The sequence below is a fragment of the Pezoporus wallicus genome, unplaced genomic scaffold (genome assembly GCF_028554395.1).
Source record: "Pezoporus wallicus isolate ANWC-B61680 ecotype Strahan unplaced genomic scaffold, APGP_CSIRO_Pwel_v1 contig_6274, whole genome shotgun sequence".
NCBI lineage: Eukaryota > Metazoa > Chordata > Aves > Psittaciformes > Psittacidae > Pezoporus > Pezoporus wallicus.
This window is the reverse complement of record NW_026635738.1, coordinates 1,454,242-1,482,177: the sequence shown is the minus strand read 5'-3', so window position 1 is coordinate 1,482,177 and position 27,936 is coordinate 1,454,242. Positions and strand designations below refer to the sequence as shown.

Sequence of the window (27,936 nt, the reverse complement as noted above, 5' to 3'; positions counted from 1 at the left end):
CCCATCCCAACCTACCCAAATCAATACAAGCTTGAAATGCACCATTTGTAAGTAGCCAGGTTCACAGACTTCTGGTTCAAAGCAGGAAGCCTCCAGGATTTCCAAGTGAGATGTCCTGGAGATGGATGGGGATCCTTCAGTCAGGTTTCAAATACCAAAGCTTTCAGCATCTTGTGCCTTTTGGATCTTCAGCATTGCCAGCAGGCTGTCCACGACAGAGGGTCACACAGGTCTGCTCTGCTGGGGAGCCCTGGACATGGCGAGCACTGGGATCTTCTGCTCCTGTCAGCCAGGAAGTCATGCACACTTAAAGAACGTTCAGAGCAGCCCTGTGATGGGGAGAGAAACCAGAGTTCACAAAGGCAAGGAGGAACTTCCATCTCTAAACAACCTGATACTTCCCTTAGGTCTGTCCACAGGGTGGCTGAGCACACACATCCGGTCCCTACCACCTGCACTAATCCTTCAGCAGTTGAGCCAGGAGCACAGAGCCAAGGTGTCTTGATGAACTAGGTGGTCTTTGATTCAAAGAGCACACAGCTGAGGAGATGAAGTAAGAGGAGCTCAGAGATGGGAAGACAGGCAATGACTTCAACACAGCAATAGGTGAGCTACTATCACACTTACAGTGTTCAAGTGTTTTTGAAGACTTCATAGCAAAGCAAGAGACTAGTAATCGCACAGAATAAGGCTGGAGCCAATTTGTTGCATTGCATCTGCTCAAGTGAGCCTAAGTGAGATTTACAGCTGCCCAGGGCTGCATCTCAATCTCTAACACACTCCCCAAGGCTGGGGCAGGAGGGGAGGCAATGAATGTGCATGGGGGGGCAGGAGTGGACCAGGTCCGAGCTGTGGGAAAATGAGCCAGAGCCTCCTCACCCAGCCGGGCTGTGTGTGTGGAGCATCAAGTGCAGCTCAAGTGCTCTTCAGCACCGAAGTGGAGTTGATCCGGGAGGTGTTGCTGCCATGTCAAGCCAGGTGTGGCACCAGAGAATAAACCCTTCCTGATGCCATCCCCACCACGCACGCCAGCCACCCTGCTCAGCACAGTCACTGCACTTCCCCTTGGGTTCCATCCGGAACAAAAGTGGCTTTGTGTCCCCTTGGGAAAGCCAGGCCTCCCATGAGATCAGAGGAGCACCATTCCAGGATGGGACTCAAGCTTTTACTACAGCAGAGCTCCTGTGTAACCTTGTGAGGGCCATCAGAGCTTACTGTGGCCAGACACTCCTGTTCATTAACCTTAAACACAGAGCATGATCCAGAATTGGAAGGCAAGGTTTAAGAACAGGAAAAGCAAAGCACAACATAAGAAACTTTGCTGAACAGAAACCAAAAGAGGCTGTTAAAGAGACTAAAATGTTGCAGGTGCTGTGGAAATTCTGTGGTCACACTGAAGGCTGAAAGCAAACACCACACAGCAAAGACAAGCAAATTGCCATGACTGCAGAGTAAGGCAAGGAAGGCTGCTGGAAGTAGGAAGGTATTCATCTGTTTCTTCATTAGTTGTCTCCTGAAGGAGGAATCTGTCGGGGTCCTGCTGGGACAACATCACCCAGGTACAGAAAGAGGATCTGGAGCCACACAGCTCTGAAGGAGAAACTAAATTAATTCTTTGTATCTCTGTCCATCACACTGGATCCCTTCACTGGGTGAGCACATCTAAGAGGGAATCTCCCATCAGTAGGTGCCGAAAGAAGAGGTTGCAGAACAAAATCACACCAGAATGCTCAAGGAAGGCTTCACTGAAGAGTCCTGGAGGAGCACACCATGACACAGCTGTAGAGTTCAGCCCCTGCTTTAATTACCCTTTGGACAACAGGTCAGAAGGTGACAGACACAAGAGCACCTTTTAGGAGGATCTCCAAACCAGACTGGACAGAGAACCAGAAGGAAAGATAGGGACAGGAAGGTCAAGTCTCAGCCTAGAGCAAAGCTTTTCTCTTCAGTGGGGCAACAAACAGAGTCAAACCTGACAAAGGGAAATGCCTGGAGCTCACAGAAGGAGCGACGCAAAACCTGTGGTCTAAGGCGGCAAGCCCACAAGAATGGAGTTATGATACAGTCATTACTTGCACTGAGCTCCACCTTTTATCCTCCCTGTACAGATCTGAGGCTTACTGGGACTTGGAATGCAAAGAAAGACTCCCACTGACTGAAACAAGCCTGTGTGAAGCCTCTTCCTTCTCTCTCCAAAAACACAAACAAGGAAACACTGCTCAAAAAACGCCCACCTGTGAGAACTGGGATCTTGGTGGCAGTGAATCAAACAGCATTGCCCAATGGCTCACTGTGTCCTTGCACAGCAGTCCTGATCCTGCTCTGGACCAAAGCTGCTGTCTCCTACCTGCAGAATCACAGAGGAGTAACCCAGGAGGGCTCTGCAGGCACTCACCAGAACATCTCCTGGCTTAAGAGTGGCTCAGCCTTCCAAGCATGCTGCCTGGAGTAATGTTCTGCATTGGCAGCCTGAAAGGTTCTGGGTAAAGGCATTTTTGGAAAGCCTCACCTTGGAAGTAACCTATAAAGAAGGTTTTCTTCTTGAATGTAACTGCTATGGTCAGTGTTGGGAAGGAGAGCTCTGAACAGGCAACTGTGATGTTTGCAGCAGAGCATTTTGGGCCGTCTCAGCTGCAGAGCCACTTTTCTCTGCAAACCAAAGCATTCACAGGACCGAAGGGCTAGATCAGAAAAGGAGCTGACTCTCCACACAGGAATTAAACTGCATAGCTCTGCCTCAAGGAGTGGCAGATACAAGAACTGGCCACTGGTTCAGAAAGCAACTGAGCAACATTTACACCCTCAGATCAATGCAAGAACAGTTTCAAGTTGACAGGAGTGATTCTTATCTCAGGGTAGATCTTGAAAGGAATGTGTGAGTGCACAGCTCTCATCCAGCCATGTGCCTGTGTGCATTATGTGCCTGCCTGGCAAATGTCAGCTAGAGAGATTCTGATAAACAAGGCAACATTTGGTTCAATGAGCAGCTTGTCTTGCCCCTGTTTGCTTTAGCATTCGGTTACAAGCAAAAAGAAACATTATTGGTTTCAAGATGTTGCTGCACCCACACCTACAAATGCCAGTGGGGTCACCAGAACCCGAGAGCGGGGGTTTGTGTTTTACAGCTCAAGCAAGACCATCCATCCTTTCCTGCCTGCACTGACAAGCTTTTGCCTGAGGCTGCTGCTAAGCTGTGAAGGAGGAAAGCCAAGGCAGGGTCCTGACTACCATCAAACACACAAATCCTCGGTCACCTCAGGACTAAAACCCCATCCTCATTTATTGCCTGTTGTAGTAACTCCAGAGCAAACCCAGCTCTGGCCACACAACACTCCCACAGCTATTTTCTGCTTGCTGCTAAAGGAAGTGTAATAATACAAAGGCAGCAGAAATGCTTAAGACTGGATAAAAAGTCCAAATAGCATCAAATACCAGTTTACAGCTGGAAGTAAACCCCAACTGCCATGTTACACCTTGCCAGAGGTTTACACAAAAGGATTTGTTTGCTTTCTACCTCCCTTTCTCCTCTGTAAGGTTTCTCTTGCACAAAGTCAGAAACCACCTACATCTGACCCTCACACCTTGACCTGAATTATGAGCCAAACCAAGCTAAACCAAAAGGTGAGCCCTCTTCTATCTCATCTTCCTCTTTCAACAAGGTTTCTATTCATACTGGTGACCAACTGGCTGCACTAGAAAGCAGAAGTGTTCAGTAATGCCCTAGCCCTACCTGTTTAGCTGCCCACCAGGGCAGGGTCTTGAGGCTATGCTTATTGGAGACATTAACAGCCAGGACTAAGAAGCACAACCAGTTTAAACGTTACATTACTGGAAGACCAGTTTTAAGCAGGAGGAGGCCCAGAGCTCACACGATTCCAGAAACTCAGCCCAGCCTTGAAAGGCTGCTCAGAAGAAGCAGGCTGTCACAACACTGACCTCAGCCATCATGGTGCTCACAGCATTAGAAGTACCTGGCACTCCAGGAGCAGCACTACTGGTATCAGCTGCAGCGCCATGTTCTCACAGCTCCCATGTCCTCTGGCTGAGCGGGTCCTTCCAACGCACACACTCACCTTCCAGAGGGCCAAGCAAGAAAGAGTGAGGTGCTGTGGGCACCCAGTAATGTCCCTGCTCCTTTTGGCTCTGTTGTGAAGATCATCTGCACTTGGCCATCTCTACCATGCACTGAAATGCATCAAAATACAGCTATAATTGCCAGGCACTCCTTATTCTCAAGCACAAAGCTCTGCCTCTGTATTTCAGAGCCTCAGAAACATGGTATTCTGCATGAGTCAGCCACTTGCTGAGACACTGTGTGTGTCCTCAGTTGCTTCTCCTCACAGCAAGGCTGACACCTTGCGATGCAGCAGAGCAGTCTGACCTGCCCTCTCCTTTATATATACATTTATATACACACATGTGTGTGCACATCATCACCTATAGGGTGACAGGTTACACACAGCCCTAAGGAAGAAGTGGGGGAAAGGTAAGAGCCCAGATTAGGAAAGTCAGAGATGCAGCTCATGAAGTGGGAAGCATAACCCAGTTTCTAGCATGACTAAAGCCCTTCTCCCACAATCCCTGAGCTTCAGTCAGCCAAAGGTCTGATATTACAAGTACCTTCTCCCCACACCACTGAGCATCATGCTATGCCAAGCACCTGCAAGGGGTTTACTTCAGCTGGTCCTGCCCCTTCCTGCTCTGCAGGGTAAGAGAAGGAAGGTTTAACCCCTTCCTGCTACATGTGATGAAAAGTAAACACGTACCAAGCAGGTCAATCGCTGAACCTGGCTGAACATCACATTCACCACAGCACATGGAGCCATACGCAGGCAATTTGCCTGGCTGTGTCCTGATTTCCCAGGACAGGAGAGGCAGGAGAAATATAGGACATTAAGCAGTATGTTAAGAAGCACATGGCAAGGTCAGAGCTGCAGAGAGAACTGGGGAAGGTAAGAAAAGCACTGCAGGGTCAGTTCTGGTTCCTGCCTCCTGCAACCTCCCAGCCCTGCAGGTACCTATAGGGTCACTTCCCCAAGCCAGCAGAGTTGTGCAGAGCCCACAGCACCTTCCTTGCTCTGTGGGCTCAGGACACCCATTAGAGAAACCAGCGTGTCCCGGGGACCAGGCTGCCACAAGGAACATCCGAGCACCAGAGGGCACCAGGAGCCCTGGACACCGTCCGGCTCTCTCCTGGGAATCCCTCCCGCTGCCACTGGAGGTCTCTGCTAAGCCACTCACCTGGGGAAGGGCTGTGGGGAAGGAGCTGCTGTAACTGAGCAGCAGGATTCCATACAACAGCATCTGCTCCTGTGGAAACTCTACCGGGAAATACTCATGACAAACGTTAAGTCGTTTCTGTTTGGGGTTTTTCTGTCTATCATATAGAAACATAGAAATCAGACTGGTTTGGGTTGGAAAAGACCTTAGAGCTCATCCTGTTTCAAACCCCTGCCATGGGCAGGGACACAGGGATAACCATCTTACCAGGAGAATTTAAATTCCATAGGAAGTCAAGAAACTTCAATGACAAGCCCCAAACAGCAGTGGCTGATAAGACACAGGAAGAGGAGATATGAAATTACACATGGTGTGCTGAGAACATGCTCACAAATGTCCTGCCTAGCAGCAGAGAACAGTTACTATTGAAGTCAGTCACAGGTGAACCTTCAGACTTCCAACTCCAGGATTTCCATGGCCAGATATAAAGTATATCTGGAAGATGAGCCAGAAGAGTTCCTCCTGCTCCAGTATGATCTTCGTCTCACTCCAGCCCTCACTTTCCCTTAACCTGGGTACACAGACCAGTGTAAAAAGTTCCTCCTCGGAGTAATTTGGGAAGCACATCTACCACTCCAACCCAGAGCCAGGATGTAAACAGCAAGGGCTTCTCTACCGCTGATCTGTGCTAGTCTAATGCCTTATGAAAGGTTCTAAACCAGGCCTCTAAAACTGTTAACATCCATTAAAACATTTGTGTATGAGTGAGGGAGAGATTCTGCTGCTTGTCCTGGCCCTGCTGTTCCTATGAGTTAACAAAAGCCAAGCTGAGGAGCCTGCGCGTGCCCCAGCCTCACCTCTCAATGTGAGGACTCTGCTGCCTGTTCTCATAGTGGGAGTGGAAGGGAAAGGAAATTCAAGCACCTGCTTTGCTTTGCTGTCCAACTCTGCTGACAAAAGTGAATTTCCAAGGTCAATTCCCCAGCAAGGACACAGTCAGGTCATATTCCCAACTGTTATTGTTCAGCAGGAGAGGAAGGAAGGGGAGGAGAGCAGCAAAGAGGAGAAACTGGGGTCATTTTGCCAATTATTCCTTCACCACTTTTTCTGCTAAGCTTCATCAAGGCTTTCCAACAGCTCTGCTCATCACCTGCTGCAATTCCTTCCTCCCTCCAAGCTCTGCTTTCCTGGAAGCACTGAAGCTCAAGAAAGGATGCTGATGATGGCAGCTGAGATCACCTTCCACAAGTAACTGACATGGCCTTGGGAGACGCAGCTATGTAGCTGCACAGACTGTGCATTCTGCTCCCCCATGTCAACAGGACAGTGGTGGAACTGCTGTCCCTCAGCATTCTGTGCCCAAACTGCCAAGCTTTAGAAGTGCTTTGTGCTGCAGTCACCTTTGCATCAGTAGTTATTGATCAGGCAAAGCATCAGTCATGGGTTCCTACCTTCATTCTGTCCATGTGGCTGGAGCTGAGCAGAAACAGAGCAGGTCCAGACTTGATTTAAAGTCTCCTTGGATCTGGTCCTCTCTGTGGGACCTACTTGCACTGCATGGGGATATAGCCCAGAGTTAGAACTGGCTCTGGTATCATCTCTTAAATCATTAATTTAAAATATGGTGTCTTCTGTGCCTTTCATTAATGTCACCATGTTTGCCCTGATGGGACAGAGGTTGTCTCAAGTTTCTTACACGGCCTTATAACTAGACCTGTAGGGTTTTTTTTTTTCCTTTCTAGGGATTGCCTGTAACATCCAAAGAGGAATGAGAAACTGGACTGATATAAATCTTGGGAAATTCAGAGCAACTCCCCCATCATGGTCACTTACACATTCTCAGGCCTTAATCCAGAAGAAATGGACATAACACATAGCAAAACTGAGCACTGATGCCAGGCCTGCCTTGGAGACTTCACCATCTCTGCATAGAGCAGGGCCAGGCTCTTGCACAACCCCACCTGCACTTTGCTAACATGACCCATCCATTACTACTAAGCTTAAAAGTCTCTACTATGTAACTACTCAATGAGCAACTCCACATAATTGTGTATGAACCTACCTAATTCTGGAGTTATTATTTCTCCTGTGTAGGAACTAAGTGCTCAGAGCCTGAAAGACTTGCTGGGACCTACTTTGGGGTTTCATCTTGAAGTAGTAGATACACACAACTCAAGTGACTGAGTGAAAGGGGACTTGGGAGTGAACATCAAGTTCTCCCTGGCATTGACACCCCTGTGCTTGCTTAGAATGCAGATTGCAAAGGGCATGTCCCCCACTGCTTCACACAACCCAATTGTAACCAACTTCACAGATGACTTTTGCTCCTTCCCTCGGGATTCTACTCCGCTAGTAAAGCATTTCCAAATGGGTTTATGGGAAAGCTATCAGGAAGTAGAACAGTTATTCCAGACCCTTGACCAGATCATTGTCTCTCTGGACAATCTCTGTGGATTCAGAGCTGATGAGGTGCCTTAAAATTTATTTCAGCACCTCCTGCAACCAGAAGAGCAACAACACATATGAAAACCCCCAGTTTTTACTGCACTCTCCCCCTCTAGTTAGTACGATTCTAACCTCCCCCTAACGAGAAGGTATTCTAGCCCAGAGAAAGCTCCACAACACAGCAATCAACAAGGGTGTTTGTTCTTCAGAGCTCATCACTTCTTCACAATCATCTAGAGCTGAAATTGATGTTAAAGTCACGTAGAATCCTGCAGCCTGGTGCATTTGTTGGTGAGGGTGTTGTCTGGAGCCCCATCCTTTCACCCTAACCAGAGTTTTTGAAGCTACAAGGGCAAAATCCAGCAGTGCTTTCAGGAGCCAGCCCCAGTCACTACCAGTTTCCCTGTGCACTCTGCCTGCAGCTACACCTGGAAAGGCCAAGCAGCTCTGTTTATTGACAGCAACCTGCACCGAGCCTTCCCCATCTGGTACCTCGTGGCACTTCTACAAACAGCACCAAGGTATTATTTGTGAAATACAGCTCCTGTTAACGTATATTAAGTTGGATTCTTCAAGAGCCCAACTTTGCAAGGCTTTCCCTGCAACACCAACACTGGGAAACGTCCAAGCAGGGTCTGCAATGGAGATGCCAAGTTCTCAGCCAGGCAGCACTGCAGCCTCACCAGCAGCCTTGAAAACCTGTTCACCGCTTTCTCCGCTGTTTCTCATGGAAGTGAAATGGTTTCCTTCAAAGAACAAGTAATTTCCCCCCCTCTGACCCTCTAACACACAAAACAGTGCATTCACATGAGCACAAGCTGCGCAGGGGGCAGACACAGCTTCAAACCCTTCGGCTGTGTGAGCAGCAGCCCCACCTGTGCCACCCCGGTGGGAGAACAGTGACAGGTACCCAGGTCACCTCCACAGGCTCAAGAGCTTTGAGGCCTTACTCTGCGACATGAATTATAGACCCATAGATCAGTGTGGGTTGGAAGGGACCTTCCAGGCTCGTCTAGTTTAACATCTTGCAATGGGAAGGGACACCTTCACCTAGCTCCGCTTGCCCAGAACCACATCCAGCCGTGGATGTCTCCAGGGATGGGACATCCACCACCTCTGGGGGCAATCCCCTCCCTCGCCCTGCTGCTCACGCTCCTTTGATGCGACCCAAGATCTGACTGACGAAGACACCCCACAGTGATTACAAGGCAACGGACCATGACACCTCCCTCTCCACAGTGCCTGTATCTTACCTCAGCCTGACACACCTTCCACTGCAGCCCATGAGTCAGCAAACACGCTGCAGACACCCTGCTTGAGGGACGCCCCACCGCGTCCGCCGCGCCAGCCCGCCTCAACACAACACCCGCCATTGCGCCCTCCCGCCGCTCCGTGCTTTCCGGCAGTGTGGCATTTCTCCTTTTACGACAGCGCGGCCCCTCTCCTTTTACGGCAGTGTGGCGGGTCCCGCCCCGGTGCGCCCGCCGCGATGGCGTCCCCGTTCAGCGGCGTGCTGCAGCTCACCGACCTGGACGATTACATCGGGCCCTCGCAGGTGGGTGCGGGACGGGGCTGCGGAGCAGGGAGCGGGGACAGGACAAGGCCCCGGCCCTCAAATCCCTCCTTCGGGAGCCGCGGGGTCGGCCCGGCCAGCGCCGCCTGGGGGGGCACGGGAAGATGGCGCAGAGGGAGGGTGACAGCAGCCACCTGCTATGGGGGGCCCTGATCGCTCCCTACAAGTGCCTGACAGGAGGATGGAGCCAGGAGGGGCTGGGCTCTGCTCCCAAGGAACAAGGGATGGGACAAGAGGAAACGGCCTCAAGCTGCACCAGGGCAGGTTTAGATGGAGCTGAGGAACAATTCCTGCCCCAGAGGGTGCTCAGGCATTGGAACAGGCTGCCCAGGGCAGGGCTGCAGTCACCGTCCCTGCAGGTGTTCACACAGTGTGGAGACGAGGCCTCAGTGCCATGGGTTAGTGGTGGCCTTGGCAGTGCTGGGAATGGTTGGACTGGGTGAGCTTAAAGGGCTTTTCCAACCTGGTTCATTCTATGATTCTATTCGAATCTAAATAAAAGGGGAGAAGCACGGAGATACCTTGTTGTATCCTCAATGCACAGGGAATAGAGAGGGCAGTGATGCTGATGGGTTCAAACCTCTAAGTAGCAGAAGAGAGATATCTTAGCCCAGCAGCCGGTCAGTCATTCGCACCCTGAACTGGAAACTGCCCTGATAAATGTTAATCTAAGACCCCCCAACTCCCCTTAACCCTAAATGAGTTCCTTTGCACACTTACCTACATAGATGCTCATGCCAGCAGGTGGCAGAGAGAAGGGAGTGATCAGCAAGGACGGGTCAAGGTTATTCCTCTTGGAGTCTTCAAGCACTAGCAAAAGTATGAGAGTAATCACAGAATGGGTTGGAAAGGACCTTAAGATCATCTAGTGTCCCGTCCCCCCCCCCACTATAGACACATTGGCTGACAACAGTAAAACCACTCTGAAATGAGATCTGTGGAATGGGGCAGAGTAAACTCCATTAAATCCTTGCAGCACTTGGGCTTCCTGGTGAAGTGTGTCAATGCAACCTGCTTTCTGTTTCAAGTAGAGATTGTATTCAGTGAGCACCAGTGAAACATCACAGCGACTTGGTCCTGCCAGTCTCTGCAGGACATATAGTAAAGCTGGATTAATTATGGAGGGGAAACTTGAGGATGTTGGCAGAGCAAGGATGGTAAAAGGCAAAGGGGATCCCAGCTATAGAAGCAGGACAAGGAGTCATAAAGCACCTAAGCAATAAAAATCACACCAAATGCAAAAACCACCCCTGAGACTTCATCACAGAACAATACAGAACACTGGAGGGAGTCCATCTGAGGTCTCAGAGCCCTTTCCACATTAAATGAGCCCTCATTGGCACAAGGCTCGTGTTGACTGTAGTGGCCCCGCCTCCATCGCTTAAAACTTGCCATGAAGAGTGCATCTGTAAGACTGGAGAGAGGAGGCTGCAGAGAAGCCTCTGTTCCTTTCAAGGCTCCCTAAAACACCGCTGTGTTCTTCAGAAAGAACAACAAAAGTGTCCTCTGCTTTTGGTATGATGCTGGAAAAGTGTTCCTTCTGTAAGAAAGGGGTAAGAAGTTTTGGTTTTTACGTTTTGCCTCCGTGATTTTCGATGCTGTAAAATCCAGCACAACTTAAGGGACAGTAAGAAGCAGCAGCATTTGCTATAGAACTAGTTGTTTAATCAAGTAAATCTACCTCTTTGTTGCTCATGTTCTCACTTTCAGGCTTTATTTCTCTTTCAGGAATGTATCAAACCTGTAAAAGTGGACAAAAAGCTTGGGAAAGCAGCAGCCAAGATCAGAATTGAAGCAGATGGAAGCTACTTTCAGATCAGTCAGGTCGGTGTGATTTTTCTTCTGTGTTGTGTAAAATAGCCAGAAAACCTGAGGGTATTGTTGAGAATTTGAATAGTCTGCAACTATTTAATGCCTCAGAGAGGAGCAGGATGTTAGAAAAGTGTCACTATTGCTGTCAGCATTCTCATACCCATTTTCCAAAGTCCAGCTTTTAATTACCTGGTTTTATAAGTAATAATTCCAATTGTGTCAGTCTTTTATGCTCTGAAACACTGGCTTTGAATAGTGATGACTTTTAGTGTCAAAACAGATAAGCCAAGTCTATTTTGCCATTGGTGCTTAAGTATGAGCAATTCCTAGGTTATTTGTGACAATGTCTTTTATTATTGCATTATGTCACAGAGAGGTTCAATTAAATAACCTTCGATTTTGCTCTGAGTTTGTCATAATAATTCAAATTATTTGTTCAGTAGCCTGCACAATTCTTAAGATTCCAAAATTATTGCCAAGTTTTGCAGGATGATTTTCCTATTTACCCAGAGCAGGTCAGCATTTCTTAGTTAACCAAGCTGGGAATTCATCTCGAAATGGTACATTTAACTTTAGGCAGATGATGACCTTGTCATTTAGAAAAGGGGGATACAGCACTTCCAAAGAGTCCAGAGTTTCTTATTTTAGTTTTAATTTAATGCTACCTAATTGCTTGGGCTGTTTCTTCCTATACTGAGAAGTGACATTTAAGATGAGACTCTCATGGGAAAGCTGACTTATTCAGGTCAAATACTATGAAAAATACTTCCTTCCAGTGGCAAGCCACACACTGGGGTTTGCTGTGACACTTTTCCCATCAGTGCCTGAGTTTTGCACACAGAAAGCCTGCAGAACACTCAGTGTCAATGAAACAGTGTTAGTGAGCTGCAGTTTGGTTACATGATCTATGTACCAGGAGTGAAATTAAGGGTTCTGTGAAGAAACAGCGCCAGTGTATTCAGTTGGGGGTTGGAACTGGATGATCTTAGGTGCTTTCCAACCCAAACCATTCTAGGAATACCATGAGCAGTATCTGATAGAGGTGGCACAGCTGGCATGCTTTCTCCAGGGCAATATTCAATGCATGCTGGAGATGGGTGCTTAAAGGCTTAGTTAGGATCTCTGTGGTCTGTAGTCTCATGGTTAAAACAGTGACTGCATCCTTCAGCCACCCACAAGTTGAAAACCCCAGCAAGATAAACCCTCTTTGCCTCTGGGATCATAGAATTCCAGTGTTTTGGAGCAGCATTAGCCCATCACGTAGCACAAATAGTTGTGGCCTCAGCAACTGTTTGCATTTGATGGAAGTTACAGTCTTGGTCTTGCTAGAATTTTCCTGAAGTTCCTCAGCACGTTTGCATCTGGTGCCAGATAATCCTATTCAAGGAGGAAACTTCAAAGCTATTTGTCACTCTCCTCATCTTCCTAAAAGAAACTTTTTCAAGGATGAGCTGAGAGCATAAAAAGGCAACATCTTTCTGGTAAACATAGTAAAGGTGGGAAAGCTGTACCTGGTTCTGCCTGTGATCACAACTCTGATCTGCTTCTTTACAGGATGGAGGAGCACAGAAACTGGAAAAGGCTAAAATTACCCTCAACGACTGTTTAGCATGCAGTGGCTGTATCACATCAGCAGAGAGTGTTCTGATCACTCAGCAGAGCCACGAAGAGCTCTACAAAATGCTGGCTTTTAACAAGGTAGGTGACAAGTCATGGTAAATGAGTATCAGAGAGCTGAGGACATCCTCAGTGCGCTGTTGTGCTTCTTCCAGTGTTGTAAGAACATGGGTTTGGAAAGGACCTTTAATGTTGTAAGTTACTGACTTCAGAGTTAAGTGTCTGATGTTGTAGTGATGAGGGTTCTGCACGTACCTTACTAATATTGTCTGAACAGTGTTGTTTGTTGGATTTTTCAGGCTGCCACTCCCAGTGAACAGAAGTTGGTGGTGGTTTCTGTTTCACCCCAATCCAGAGCTTCACTGGCTGCAAGGTGTAAAATGGGTGTCCTGGAAACAGCAAAGAAGCTGACTGCCTTCTTGAAGAGTTTAGGCAAGTGTGGTGGTGTGTTCTGTTAATCACAGAGGGGTTCAGCATCACAAGGAGCACACAAGTTTGATGTGATATAACCTCCCTGTGGACTCACAATGCTTCATAATTGGCATTAGCTAAAATGAGAACTGTCTACAGCTAGACTCACATGATAAACTTGGAGTGATGGAAGGAAGGAACTTTGCATTTTAGATTCGGTTTGGAGTCCTCTTGCCACTTTTGCTCATCTAATTGTGCTAGGGAATGAAGATCACTCGTGACTGCAGGGGATGGTACCTGTAAATAACATGTGTGGTTTGAGTCTAGTTTGACTGGAGGGTTTTGTTATAGTTTGCTGTCTCTTCCCTGGCAGTTCTAACCCAGATGCTGTACTCTCTAGGTGTGCACTATGTTTTTGATACAACCTTCTCAAGAAACTTCAGCCTGTTGGAGAGCCAACGAGAGTTTGTGAAACGCTTTCGAAAGCAATCAGAAGACAGAAAGGCTTTGCCAATGCTTGCTTCTGCCTGTCCAGGTATGGCACTGAATTACCTATGGGAATAATAAAATGGCATATGAATAGTACAGAACAGAAACCCCCAAAGCTGGTCAGAAAACTGTAAGTGGATAGATGTACTTAGAGGATTACTCTCTTCACAATACAGAGATCTCAGTGTAATAGCAGTGATCCATACAGTTACCTAATGATGTGTAAATTGGATCTTGTGTGACACTTCCTTTGCTTTTTGTGCTGAAGCCAGGCTGAAAATGGTTATTAATGGTTATTAAGGCTAGGATTGAGGGGAGGGTGAAGGGCTGCTTGTTCTGTTCTAATTTAGTTTGCTAATTACACTCTTAATCAGGTTGGATCTGCTATGCAGAGAAAACCCATGGCAGCTTCATCATTCCTTATATCAGTACCACCAAGTCTCCACAGCAGGTCATGGGCTCCTTGATCAAGGGCTATTTTGCAGAGCAGCAGGTAAGGCTCTGAAGCATGCACTGTGCTTCATGGCAAACAGCTAAAACTGAAGGCATTAAGCTGCTATTTTGTATTTTGCTACCTGTTATACATTAAAGGTAAAAATTCCCTGCAGAAACCAACAAAGGCAACATCTTTCTAATTCATCTAATGAGAAACTAGCAACTAGGGCAGTAACACTGAGCACATACTGCATGGACTACCTCATACTTTGTGTGTCACTTGGGAAGGCTTGAGGGGCTTATTTTTCAGTGTCTCTCTGCTCTCATCTTGGCTACATATGGTATTTTCATGTTTAGAGTAATTTATCTGCAGTTATTCAGCAAGGCAAAACTTCAGTCAGCGCTTACGTGCAGATCATGTCTTGCCTGAAAGTGATTTGCTTGTTCCCAACAATGTTCTGTTGCAGTTTGACTTAGTTCTGTTCTCAGTCATTAACCTTTGGAATCTTTCCAAATGTAAATCTGATACTTAAAGACTGGAGCTATGCTATAACAGCCTAGATTTGTCCAGTAAGAAACCTAAGCACCAGTTCTGATTGTACGAGCTATTGTCTATTAATGAGCAGTGATTTAACACTTAAGTAAATGCTGACATTTGCATACTTGCTGCAGAAATTGGCAGCTACTAAGAGTATTTGGCACAAGATACTGAAACAATGGCCTGGAGTCAGTGACTTTGTTTCCTTGGCCTATGCTTATTTCTTGGATGGTCAGGAGCGTTTTTATGACTCCAGATCATTTCTGAGTTGCTGATGGAGGGGCTGGGGTTTAGTAGCATAGAAGCAGCATATTCTATAACTGCACAATTAGGAATTCACTTTGCTGACTGACTTTAGATCATCTGCATTAGCAAAAGGAGGTGGGGGGAAACATCATTCTCATTTCTACCAGGAAAACATCTCCCTCAAGAGCTTGGTTTGATGTTGGCCAGTCCAGCTGCACAGCTTTGTCTTTCTTCCAGCACTTAACGCCCGACCAGATATACCATGTAACAGTGATGCCCTGTTATGACAAAAAGCTAGAGGCTTCAAGGCCAGACTTTTTCAACCAAGAGTACCAAACTCGTGATGTGGACTGTGTAATCACCACAGGTAAGCAGAGCTTAGAGGCAGTCCAGCTAATGCATGGAAGCCTCAAAGCAAGGCTTTTGCTAGTTTTAATAACCCTTTTTCTCTCAGAGAGGATGTAGTGTATGGAATTGCTGTATAATTACACTTGATAATGCAAATCGTGTCCTGGCAGAAATTGTAGATGAAACCTTATGTCCTGGTCTGTGGATTTTGGTTTTCTTTATCCTGAAAATAAGAACTTTTTCTGTTTGTGGTTCTGCTTTAGGAGAAGTGCTCAAGTTGTTGGAACAAGAAGGAGTCTCTCTGTCAGATGTAGGTCCAGCTCCTTTGGATACCATGTAAGATCAAAATCTTAGTTGCATCTTCAGTCATGTTTTCACCCACCATTTCTAGAGTTCTTCAGCAGAATTCCCCCTTCCTGCTGTTCAACACAAGCTGCATGTGTTTGCATTCAGTTTGTTCTCCTGTGTTAATTGAATCCAGACAGTTGTGCACTGAAATACTTAATCTACAGAATATGATGAGTTTTTGGAGAATCTATAGCTATTTGTTCTAGATTTTAGTAGCCCAAGGATCAGCAGCTCTCATTGTAAACCAGCAGAGCTGCTAGACTGAGCTCAGTAAGACTTTAATGACAAAATGATTGTGGAGAGAAGTACAAACTGGGACAGTCAATTGCCCATTACTGTTACTCACAGTGTAGCTGGTGGAATGCTGCAAAAACCCACCTGCAGCCTTTGAGAAGTGAAGGAATCTTCATCAGTGCTAAAGAGTTTGCTAAAACAAAGCCTGTTACTGCCCCGTGCTCAGTTTGCTCATCTCTGTTGCATGTTATCAGAGCTACTGTATTCCAGAGTTAAAGCATAAGTTAGAAATACTCAGGTGTCTCAGCTCATATCTAGGAGTCTTGTAAAAAAACCAATCTAAGACACGTGCAAACCAGATGAGACTTTGGTTGCTTGAACTGAAGAGTAACATCTGGTTAAGTGACAACTGCACAGAGATCTAAGTGATGGTGGAAACATTAAGATCCCATTTTACTCCTCAGCTGATGTGCAGTGCTGGTTCTGCACTAACACCAAACCACAGCATTCTTCAGCATAAAAGACATGTCTTCATAGCACTTTGCACATGAATAAAAAGGCTGCATGTTTGGCAAACTTTAGGCATTATGAAAGATAAGTCTGTGGTTCAAAACCTTCAGTTTTTACAAGCGTTTTTGATCCCCCAAATATGCAGCATCCAGCACATGCTTAGATCAGGATTTAATCTGTTTTCAGCTGCACCCCTTGCAGATGTGACACTCTTGATTTGAAATGTGGTTTATTCCTAAATAGGCTTCAAGTCTTTCCAGTAGAACCAAGTGCCATTGGCAGCCTTTGCTTGGGAGCTGCCTGATCAGCACATGGCTGTTGACTGAGCTGTGAAGGGAAGTGTCCATACATGAGGCCTATTTCCTAGATGAAGTTGTTACAGTGGTCAGTCGTGTGCTTCTGCAAAGAGGAGAATCTGACTCTACTGCCATCCAGTCCTTTTATCTAAGGAATACTTACAGAGATTTACAACAATGTGCCTTCACAGAGCCTCAGTTTTTGTTCTGCTACACTGCAGTGTATCAGTGGTGTAGGTTTCACCTGATGCATTTACTAGCTCAGATCTACTTATACACACTTTTTCCTGCATTAAGTGTCTAACATAACTTGTAGACGGGTAACTTTCACATCAAAAAAGAAGTATCCTCAGCTATAATAAATGCCTGCATGTTCGAGTCCCAAAGGTACAACTTCAAACCTTGCCCACATAAACAAGTACTTCTGTTGTGCCTGCTCTGTTGTTACAGCATCAACAGAAAATGGAGAAGAAGGTTCTGAAGTGTTTGGGTTCCCTTAGGAAATGACATTATGGAAGTGTCAGTTATAACATAGAACTGAATGTCTAATGACTTGATAAGCATCTCTGGCCAGGTTCTTAGGAGGACATTGTGAGTACCAGGCCTCATGCTAGCAGTGATAAAGCGCCTCTAGCACCTTTTGGAGCTTTAACACACTGGGTAAATTGACTGCTTACAAACAGCACGTATTCCTCAGGACTTGGAGCACTCCGATGGCTCTTGTTCTGCTTTATCCCCCAGCACGTGGAAAAGCCCATTAAGAGGTTATTACATTTGGCAGCAAGAATGATCCCAAGTGCCAGAAATCCCGGGACTTTTGCTGCTGTAACTGTTTGCTCCAGGCCAGCGCCGAGGCTTCGCTGGCATGCTCAGTTTAAGAGAGCAGCAGTACGTGAGGCCAGACACACTGAAACATGCTGTTAATGAAGCTCAGTTCCTGTAAACAACATCACATTAAAAATAGGTTCAGGGGTGATTGCAGGCTCGAGTGTTGCCTTCTGCAGCTCTGCCAAAGCAAAGATGTTATCTGGGAGAGGCAACATCTTCCATTTGACTTGAAACTCTTTGGCCTGAGTTCAAGTGTTTTCCCTTCTGCAGCTGTTCGTAGGAGAATGCAAGTGTCAGTGCCTGAGGAGTGCTTATGAGCAGATCCCTCATCTTGTTATTCTCTCCTAACAAAAGCTATTGTTGTGGCTTCCATCTGGTGAGATATTCTCAAGAAACATTATCTTGACCTGTGAGTGGTTGGTTGTGTTTTGGCATGTCAGGGAGAGGGAATTACTTGTGCAGAACTAGAATGACAGAACTGGGGTTAAACACAACTGTGCTGAACTTGAACCAGGAGCCTGCTGAGGACAGCCACATCCTGGCATCATTAGCTTTGTTCACCTTTCTTACCTGACTCTAAGCACACAAAACCACAACAATGTGGGGTTTGTCTCTCTGTGCTTGTGGTCAGAGTGCTGATACCTCCCAGCAGCAATATCTCAGGTCCCAGCAACCACATCTGAAGTAGCTGCTTTCAAAGAACACATAACACAGAGCTAGAGCTTTCAATCATGAACTCTGCTTTTGTTGGTATTGCAGGAAAGCTTTAGCACTGAGATGACCGAGCCAAGACTTCTGCCAGGTTGTGTTCTCCAAGAGAAGCATGCATTGCACAGACCCACACCACCATAGCTTTAGTACTTCTCTCCCAAATCCAGGATGTTTGTAGAGGTATTAAACAGGAAGCTAACAAACTACACATTGCCCTTGTAACTTCAGCATTCCCAAACATACTCTTGGTACACAAAGACTGAGGTGGCAGGATCAAGCCTGGTTGTGGCATGCAATGGTATTTCCACTGAGCTAGACCAGAGGATGCAGGCAGCACAGAGTTAAAGCTGCTGGGCTCTAAAGCTATAAATAGTGGATTCCCAAGAGAAAAAGAAAAGCTAGGAGCTCAGAGTTTATTCTGTTGCTTTTGAGTCCCCTGGACCTTTGCATTTGTGCTGGTTGTTCTGGCTTATCAGAGATCCCCTAAAACTCTTTCTTTCTTCCTCCCTGCAGATTCAGCAGTGCAGAAGAGGAGCTCACAAGCCACTCTGGAGGTGGTTCTGGTGGCTACTTGGAGCACATATACAAATATGCAGCCAAGGAGCTCTTTGGAATCCAAGTGGATACAGTTCAGTACAAACCTTTAAAGTAAGAAGCTTTAAAGCCCTACAGAAAGCACTATTTTCATTGGAATTCTGTTCATGCTCTTATCTTGCTGATGGGCTGAAACTTCCTTTGCAATGTTAAAGATTTTACTCCAAGGCATGGGAATTGGCTTCTCACTCCCACAGTTGCTGGGCAATAAATCAGGCAGTGCTCACATAGCCTTTGCCTTGGAGAGTTCAGCCCCTGCAGCACCCACAGGCTTGACTTTGGCCTGATGGATTTTCCCACTATCAAGTTGCAGCAACTTTTGGAGTCATTTAGAAGACAGAGCTCCCATGGATCTGAGCTGCCGCACCTGCAGCCAGGCCAATGAAGTAGCTGCTAATCTCACTGTCACAGAAGAGCTTGTGTAAGGGCTTTGGGGCTTTTTTAGTTGTGCTGTGGAAGGCAGAAAACAAGTCCCTTGAGTCTGGGCATGGAGGCTCAGTCAGCTGAGATTCTTTGTACCAGCTACAATGCTACTACACCAGCTACAACACTGCACCAGCAGCAACACTACTACACCAGCTACAACACTGCACCAGCAACAACACTACTACACCAGCTACAACACTAAGTACCATTTGTTATGAATTACATCCTTGATTAGTAATATTCAGGTTTAAGATTCTCTGGACTAGGAAGCAGAAGAAACAGTCTCCCTGAGGCTCACTATGAAATACATGATAAAAATCAAATTACTCACTCTTTTATCAGGAACAGGTATTGCCACCAACCTTAGGAGTCTGGAAGCATTTAGGAATGGTTTGCTTCCTTGTTTTATGACCCACTCCTATTTAAAAGCTTCCTCTAACTTGGCTGAAGCCAGCTGTAAAGCTCTGTCACAATGAAGCTCTTGTTCAGGCTCCATTTGCTCAGCTTTTAAGGATTTATTCAACACAGGTGTTCCTCAGCAAAGCCAGCTCAGGTGGTGGGTCCTCCAACCAGGCTGAAAAGGATCTGTCAGATGGTTCCTTCATCTCTTTTCTTTGGGTGGCAAAGAACTAGGACAGCATTCTTGAGCAAGACCTGGCTTAGCACAGGGCTCTTTGAAGTTTAAAATAGAAGTTAGTTGGGATGTTTTCTCTACTCTTGTTCCTCAGAAACAAGGACTTCCAGGAGGTGACACTGGAGAAGGATGGAGCAGTCCTGCTCCAGTTTGCTTTGGCATATGGATTTCGAAACATCCAGAACTTGGTGCAGAAGCTGAAACGAGGGAAATCGCCTTATCACTACGTGGAAGTCATGGCCTGTCCCTCAGGTAATGACCACTCTGGGACTGCACTGCCTCAGCTCACAGCTGTGAGCAGCTCTGTGAAGCTCTACCCAAACCATGACACCAACAGGCAGCTTCTCACAGCCTGGATGTTGTGGCAAAGCCACCAAGCTCTGGAGACGTGACAGTCACAGCATCAATGTTTCAGTGCTGTTTGTATGTTTTCCTGCCTAGAAGCAGGAAATCCATTCTTCAGGATTTAAGGAATGACGATTAAATTCCAGTGCACTACATTTACATAGTTAGTGCTTTTAAGGAAACCCTCCTGGTTTTCTGAGCCCTTTGGTACATGATCAGATTCTTCTTCTAAAATTGCACAAAATCGACTGTTAATGCTTTTAGAGAACATTTGCTATGGCTGCTGAAGAGTCTCTTGCTTCTTGCTACCTGTTTTATTCCCTTTTCCACCTTGTGCAAGCCCTCCTCTTTCCCACAGCATCTGTGAGCAGATCTCCTTGGGGGTCTGCACAGCCCCAGTCCAAAAGGCCACTCAGCACCGAGATGCCTCTTGGTGCAGCAAATGCTATGTAGTCAAACTCCACCCCAACAGCAAACCCCGAACATATCCCAGGTGTGTTTCTTACCTTCATTTGAGACCCCAAGGCTGTTCTCACCTGGAATGTGTCCTGGCCTTTCTCTGGAGGCACAAGATGAGAGCCAGGACCTCCTGGCATCCCCGTGTGCCAGCTCTCTGCAGTCTGAATTGGCACTGGGGCACACCAGGCCCGGGATCTCCCCTTTAGAGCTGCAGCTCTGCTGCTGTTAGATAACAGAGGAGTAAACCACAACTATCACCATGCTCTCTTTATGTAGCTGTTTGCAGGTGCAGAGTACATGAACTGTAGTTGCGGTTTGGGTATGTCTGCTGAAGCTGAAGCGCTTTCTAACCTCAGTGCTGTTTTCTCACCTCGTTGCACACAGGCTGTTTAAATGGAGGTGGTCAGATCAAACTCGATGGTGACTCCAGCAAGGACCAGCTGCAGCAGGTTGAGAGGTTGTATGAGTCTGTTGAGACTGCAGTTCCAGAGGAGAACCGGACTGTCCGTGAGCTCTATGAGCAGTGGCTGGGTGGTGTGGAGTCGGAAAAGGCTGTGAAAGCTTTGCACACAGAATACCACGCCGTGGAGAAGGCAAGCACTGGATTTAACATCAAATGGTGACGCTGGGAAGCCCAGATGCAGACACTCGGTGCCTTTTTGACCCAATTATGTTTAAGATGCTCAAAAGAGAGCTAAAGTTCTGTGCAATTTCTGACTCATGAGGGACAAGGAGGCAATGTGTGTATAGGCAGGCAATTTAATACCTACAGCTTTATGATTATTGAAGTGATGTAAATAAAACCCAAACACTGGCTTTTATGCATTATGCAGCCTGGGCTCTATATAGGATGAAACCTGCACTCTCTTTACAGCCCTATTCCTCCCAGAACTGATGATTTAAGGTACTGAAGGAGCTGGCTTGCAGTGGGCTGTAGCCTCACCGAGGTGAGCTTTGTGCTCCATGACAGAATTACTCCTCCAGGCCTTGCTGTGTGTTCACAGCACTCATTTTTGTGGCTGTCTCTGCTGGGACACTCTCAGTGAGTTAGAAGTGGTCTCATTAGACCTCAGGTTCTGCTTTAACATTTCACTGCCCTGAGGGAGTGTGGTTTCTTTGCCCTGTCACAAGGGGTGGTATCAGCATCCCGTGAGCAGCATCATCTCTGGGGCTGCTTTTTGCCTGCTGAAATGTGAATTGAATGTTGAAGAGAAAGCTAATAGTGACTTTATTCCCTCTAATTATAACAGTTGTCTCTAGCTGTGGGTAATTACATCTCTCTTTCTCTCCCTAAATACACAGTGGAGGGAGTCACAGGACTGGCACATCTACCCCATCCTTGACAGCAGTTACTGATGGGTAATGTGATTAAAGTCAGAGAAAACAGTATTTTGAGTGTTTCAGGAATTGCCAGCTTGCTTGCCAAGGAAGGACAAAGCCCTTGGTGTCTCTGAAAGGTGTTACTGCACTAAAGTTACTAGAAGGTGCCTGTGAGGAGTAATCTCTACAAGTAGTTTACCAGAGCAATCCAAGAGGTTAGTAAAGCACATCTGGTTTAATGCAGCGTGTTACGATGCTTTGCCAGAAGACGGATGTGAAGCAGCTTTGGGCTGTTGTTGCTAGAGGTGACGTGTGCCTGTCTCAATGTATTTATATGTGGGGGTGTTTTCAGAGCTGTGCACAGAAAAACAACTGAATTATGAACTGGTTTTGGTCTATTTAATGTGAATGTCTACTGGAGCTCCAGTGTGTGTGTGGAGGGGAAGGATGTGCAGGAGGATTCACAACTGTACCTGAACTCAAGGGGATGCTGGTAGATGTGGGATCTCTCCTGATGACTGCTGTAGCTGCAAGAGACCATGAACTGAAGAACCACATTGCTGAATCACTTCAGTATTTCCAGTTCCTGCTCTGTGAGGAAGGACTCTGCAGGGAGTAAAGTGGGCAAAAGCTGCCCCATTGCTTTGTTCCTTCAGAGTAAATGCAACCAGAGGGAGCTGGTGCCTGGATCTAGCTCAGGCTGAACCCTGGGCAAGGATCCTCCCACCATTACAGCAGACCTTGAGCTCAGGCTGTCAGAGCAAAGCTGCCAGCCCTTGATTGACCTGCGTCTCACTGCAGCACAGTCTGTGTCCTCCTCCAAGCTCCTCCTCTCTGTTCCAAGTAAAGCCAAGAGTGTAAAAGTCATTTTTGATACTGGTTTTTAATTAAAGCTGTACATTTTTCAGGTGCTGCTGATCAATGAGTGAATTCACAGTGTTCCTAAGGCGAGAACCTCCCCCTGCCCGCCCTCATTTCAATGCTTTCAGTGCACCCTTTCCCATGCATAGCTTTATAACACAGTGTTACACTAAAGCAGGCAGTTCATCCACAGGAGGGACCACTGCTGACACAGGGTCAGTCCAAAAGTGCTGAGACCATCAACCCTGTACCTTAGTGCAAGGGAGACACATGCTGTTGCTGTTGAGAACATGCACATCAGGCTGGAAGTGCACAAATAAAGCTAAAATAGCTGGAGATGAAACAACTGGGGCTCTCCATGAGTCTCTTTTCCAGTTACCTGCACATTGCTAAAGCCATCAGGTTCTCCACTTGAAACAAGCCAAGTCAGCTCTACAGACACTCCAAGCTCTAAAGAACTTAGAGCTTGTGCTTGAGCTGCTGCTGCCAAAATGAACAGAGCTGGTGCTGGTCCAAGAGCCCTCCCTGAGTGCATGGGGTTCATCCTGCTCCTACTGTACATAAATCTCCTAAGGAACACACAGGTAACATCTGCAAACTGTCCAGTTACATTTAAACAGGGTAGCTGAGGCAGCTTGTGCAGCAGAATGAATTCTAACACTATAACTTAATAAAAGGCAACCAAACCCTTTAGCTTAGCTTGTAGCAAGGGAAGAAATGTCCACAAACCTGGCAGCAGTGGGAAGTGATGCAATCCACACGTGAAAGATCCTGAAGTCAACTCTATTCCAGTGTTAGAAGCAATATAGTTTATAATTGGCACTGTTTAAAGCAACAACATGGGGGAGAGGATGATGGGAGCAGCTCCTCTATGTTCTCTGGAGCTGTGCACAACAAGGGTAGGTACAGCAGCACCAAGACAGTCACATGCTGCACGTGGAGGTAGAGAAGAACCTGCAGCATCCCAGGCCCTTCAGGGGGAATTTCACAGCTATTTACAGAGCTGCCATCAAGCCCTTCTATTTCCACCCCAAAAATAAAACTACTTTATAATGCACCTCCCACCACCTGCATAAAACCAAGCTCTGCACATCACTCACACTTAAAAACCCAAAACACAGTAGGTTCTGCACAACCTGAAGGAAGAGGCTGCAAAGTGATGAGGCTCAAGGGAACCCGCTGCTCCTCAGCTCTTGTTGTGAATAGAAGGCCACATAAATGCAGCTTTCAGCCAAGAGCTTCCCAGGCATCCTGGAGAGGGAAGCATCAATGGATGGGGAGCAGCACCTTGGTGTTTGCTGCCTGAACTCTGTCCTGCCTTGAGAAGTGTTTTCTGAAGCCAGTGCATTGGAGCATGTATCCCTCCGGGCCTCATCGCCACCTGGTGCTGCTTTGCATGGGGTCAGTGGTTTGGATGGCTCCCATAAGGCAGTGGTTGTGTTACACATCCCTATGCCACATTCCTATGTTGGCCTTCCATAAAAATAGGGAATAAAAGGGGGAAAAATACCCAAACCTCACTGCAATGAGGGCTTCCGGAGTCAAGGTACTGCTGGACACGAGGAAAAACTCCAGCCTCTTCCCGGCTTCCTCTTGTGTATCCAAGGCTCGGTGTCACCTCATCCCTGCCCATGGAGCCAGCAGCTCCCTGCCTGCCCTTGTCCTGAGCAGGGAATGGGGTGACTGGTGTGGAGCTCTGAGCTCCTGCACTGTCACCAGTGTGGGTATCCTCCTCCAAAGCATCCCCTGACCCTCCACCACCAGCAGCCGCAGCCACAGCCTGGCTGAAGGCACCCACAGGGACCAGGGTAACCAGGCATGGCGCTGGAGGGAGCACAGCACAGCAGCCTCACAACAAGCAGGTAAAAGACAGAATCCACTTCGCAAGTGCTGAATCTGATGGGAGCGAGAGCCAGATGGACACAGTCCAGGAGAAGCTCCCACCAGGATGGGGACAGCAGTGCCATGGCTGCTCACTTCTTCTCCAGGAAGGCGCTGAAGAGTCCCCAGTCAAATGCCAGCATGGCCTGAGGGTTGGGCCTCTCCTTGGGCTTCTTGAAGTTGTCCTTCTCAGTGCGGAGGGTCCTCAGCACCTCCACTGGGTCCGTCTTGCCTGTGAACTTCTGCACAGCCTCTTCCCTGCAAGGAGACCAGCTCTGCTGGGAGTGGGGCGGGTGGGATGGCAACCCTCCTCCCTGATGGACAATGGGACCATCTCCCTGTGCTGGGGGTGCTGGGGGACACAGGGCCCATCTGTGGCACCCACAGTGTGTGTGGTGCAGGACCCTGTGTCTCCTCCCTCAGGGCTTGGAGTTGCCACCGGCCAGCGAAGCTGTTGGGAGAAGGGATGATGCTGGAAGGAAAAGGGGAGCAGAGCATGGGGCAGGACCAGTCTGGAGTGTCCCTGCAGTGGGGCCCATCACTGCTTACGTGACCCGCAGGAAGGGGTTGTAGAGGAACTCCTCCTGCAGCGTGGAGGGCACTGTGGGCAAGTCCTCGTCATCCCGCTGCTGCGGAGGAACCAGAGACATCCGAAAGCCCAACATCAGCCAGCAACCCCCTTTACACCCCACCCCAGCAGGGACACAGCCACTTACTTTGGCCCATGCGAGCTTCTTCTTCACTATTTCATTCTCTGGTTCCACTTTCAAGGCGAACTTGAGGTTCCGGACGGTGTATTCATGGCCACAGAACACCTTCTGCAACCAGCATCAAACATACTCCTGGTGCTGGATCTGACACACACCCAGGTCCCACTGCAGCCCCAGGGATGGGCAATGCTACCCTCAAGCCCCCTCCTCGTTTTGGGGTTCCTTTCCTAGGCTGTAGGTGAGGTGTGGGGCACTCACCGTCTCCTCTGGCAGAGCCCCCAGGATTTGGGTGAGGTTGGTGTACATCTGCTCTGCTGTGCCCTCAAAGAACTTCCCGCAGCCTCCCACGAACAGAGTGTCACCTGCAGGGAATGGGGTACGGATATGGAGGGGACCCTGGTCCCGCTCCCAGGGATGGGGGGACAGGCAGCAGGCACACAGCATGTCCTGTGTCCCCATGGGGTGCAGGTTGCAGGGTGTCATACCTGAGAATAGTGCCGGAGCATCAGGAGAGCCATCCTCCCACATGAAGTAGCACACGTGGCCCGAGGTGTGGCAGGGGGTGAAGAGGCACCTCACCCGGATGGCCCCAAACTGTGGGGGGAGAGGGTCAGGACCAAGCTGGTGTCACCCTGATGTGCAGTCAGACCCCCCCAGGCCCCACAGTGTCACCCACCAGGGGCTCAGCAGGTCACACACGTGCTAGGGATGCTGGTTTTGGGTGAGACCCATGTTGCATGAGTCTGCTCTGATGGTGTCCCAGGAAAGGGCTGCATCCCCCAGTGCAGTCCCAAAGGGGTTGGGAATGGGATGAGGCTTCTCCTCCAGCCCAATGCTCCATCCCAACCCCAACCTGTGGTGCCACACCTGCAACCACCCCAGCGCCATGTCTCAGCCCTGCTCCCCATCAACCCAGCACTACAGCCACACCATGGAGCAGGATTCGTGCAGGGTCCTATGGGCACGCACCATCAGCTCCTGCTCGTGGGTCACCTTGTGCGTCAGGGCCCCGATCCGCTCATCGGCACCGTACACGTGCAGGCCAGGGCAGAGCCTCGCTAGCTCCTCGTTGCCTCTCGCATGGTCCCTGCACCAGGAGAGGAGGGAATGGGCACCCAGTCCTGGTTCCACTTGGATCACAGCCACCCCAGTCCCCAGCTCACACTGGCAGCACTTACCAGTGGTGATGGGTGGTGAGGATGGCTCTGAGCACCACGTCCTCCTTCCTGATGATTTCCAGCAACTGAAACAGACCCAGAGTATGGAATCATGGAATGGTTTGGGTTGGAAGGGACCTTCAAAGCTCATCTAGTCCAACCTCTTACAATGAACAGGGCATCTTCATCTGGATCAGGTTGCCCAGAACCACAGCAGTCAGCAGAAGGAAGAGCACCATGGCTCCTATGGCCACCATGCCTATCCCGGCGCAGGATCTGCCCCAGCGAGAGGCAGAGCACCCAAAACCACCTCCCGAGCAGCCCTGGGCTGTGGTTAGCATGACGTCCCAGCTCTCCCAGCACAGAGCAGAGCAGGCAGACAGGAACACCCTGTTCCCATGGGACAGTGGCACTTTATGCCCGGTGCTTTCCCAGCCCAGCACGGACCATGGCGTTCTCACCACAGCAGGGAGACGGTGTCCACGCCACCCGTGCTGGCCACAGCGAGGAGCCGTGCAGGGCTGCCAGGACGGTTCTAACACCAACTTCACGTGCACCGCCTGGAACACCCCTGCGGCGGCTCCCGGTTCCGCTCCTCGGAGAGGAAGGAAACGTCCGAGTCAGCAACAAACGCTTAAAACCCGCGACAGCGCTGGCAGGATGCGCTGCGGCTGCGGGGGACACAAGCGGGTCTGTCACCAGCCCGAGGAGCCAGCAACAAGGAGTGATTTCTCCCGAGAATGGGGATTTCACATGGCAGCTGTGCTCCAAAGCTCTGTTCAGGGTTATTCTCCTTTGCTGTGGGGTCTGGCAGGCTCCAGCCCAGAGGGAAATGCCTCTGCCATGGAGGGAGGTCTGGAACAGGTACCCCAAACCATGGGGCTGAGCAGGGGTCAGCGATGCTGCTAGGATGCCCCATCTGAAGCCCCCACATGTGAACCCCACACATGCCCACCGCCACCATGGACGCGTCCCCGCATGGGACCCCACAACCCACCCGGGGCACAGCGGGGCTGCAACTCACCCTTTTGGGCACAGCAGCATCCACGGCGATGGCATCGCGGGTGCTCTCCTCGATGACCAGGTACATGTAGTTGTCCTCCAGGACGGAAATCACCTTCACCTTCATGCTCCCGCACCAGCACCGCCCGCAGGACGCGGGGGGGGGCGGCCCCACGAAGCAGCACTAAGGGGGTGGGGGGGTCCCAGCCCCGTGCAGCCGCGGGTGCGGGCACAGGGGGTGGTCGCTGTACCCGTGTCCGCCCCCGCAGGCCGCCCCACGCGTGACGCAGCCGGTACCTGCGGGAGGCCCCGTTGCGGCCCCTCCCGCAGAGCTCGGGCGCGTCCCGCCCCCCAACCCCCCCGGTGCGGGGCGGGTCCGGCTGCGTGGGGCGGTGACACCGAGCGGGGCACGGGGCCTCCCAGGAACCACCGCCCAGCACCGCACCGAGACCCGCATCACGCACCCGCTGCGGGGTTAACCCGCAA

General features: G+C 48.9%; 2 protein-coding genes across 4 annotated transcripts; one reads left to right on the top strand and one right to left on the bottom strand.

Moving 5' to 3' along the window:
- Nucleotides 1-9,073: 9,073 nt before the first annotated feature.
- Nucleotides 9,074-21,338, top strand: CIAO3 (cytosolic iron-sulfur assembly component 3). Of its 2 annotated transcripts, none has more exons than XM_057398142.1 (11): nt 9,074-9,220; nt 10,967-11,062; nt 12,605-12,748; nt 12,967-13,099; nt 13,479-13,613; nt 13,942-14,060; nt 15,024-15,153; nt 15,398-15,470; nt 18,575-18,709; nt 19,810-19,967; nt 20,904-21,338. In XM_057398142.1, the coding sequence occupies exons 1-11, from the start codon at nt 9,155-9,157 to the stop codon at nt 21,140-21,142; spliced, it is 1,428 nt and encodes a 475-aa protein (XP_057254125.1). In that variant the 5' UTR covers nt 9,074-9,154; the 3' UTR covers nt 21,143-21,338. The 2 variants fall into 2 exon arrangements, with proteins under 2 accessions (XP_057254125.1, XP_057254126.1); XM_057398143.1 differs by lacking the exon at nt 9,074-9,220 and adding an exon at nt 10,304-10,791.
- A 1,365-nt stretch (nt 21,339-22,703) lies between these two features.
- On the bottom strand, nt 22,704-27,617 carry HAGHL (hydroxyacylglutathione hydrolase like). Of its 2 annotated transcripts, XM_057398146.1 has the most exons (8): nt 27,473-27,617; nt 26,470-26,534; nt 26,261-26,378; nt 25,777-25,885; nt 25,550-25,653; nt 25,298-25,399; nt 25,131-25,210; nt 22,704-24,839 (listed from the first exon to the last, which is right to left on the bottom strand). In XM_057398146.1, the coding sequence occupies exons 1-8, from the start codon at nt 27,575-27,577 to the stop codon at nt 24,674-24,676; spliced, it is 849 nt and encodes a 282-aa protein (XP_057254129.1). In that variant the 5' UTR covers nt 27,578-27,617; the 3' UTR covers nt 22,704-24,673. The 2 variants fall into 2 exon arrangements, with proteins under 2 accessions (XP_057254129.1, XP_057254128.1); XM_057398145.1 differs by having other exon boundaries at nt 25,550-25,885.
- Between the last annotated feature and the right edge of the window lie 319 nt (nt 27,618-27,936).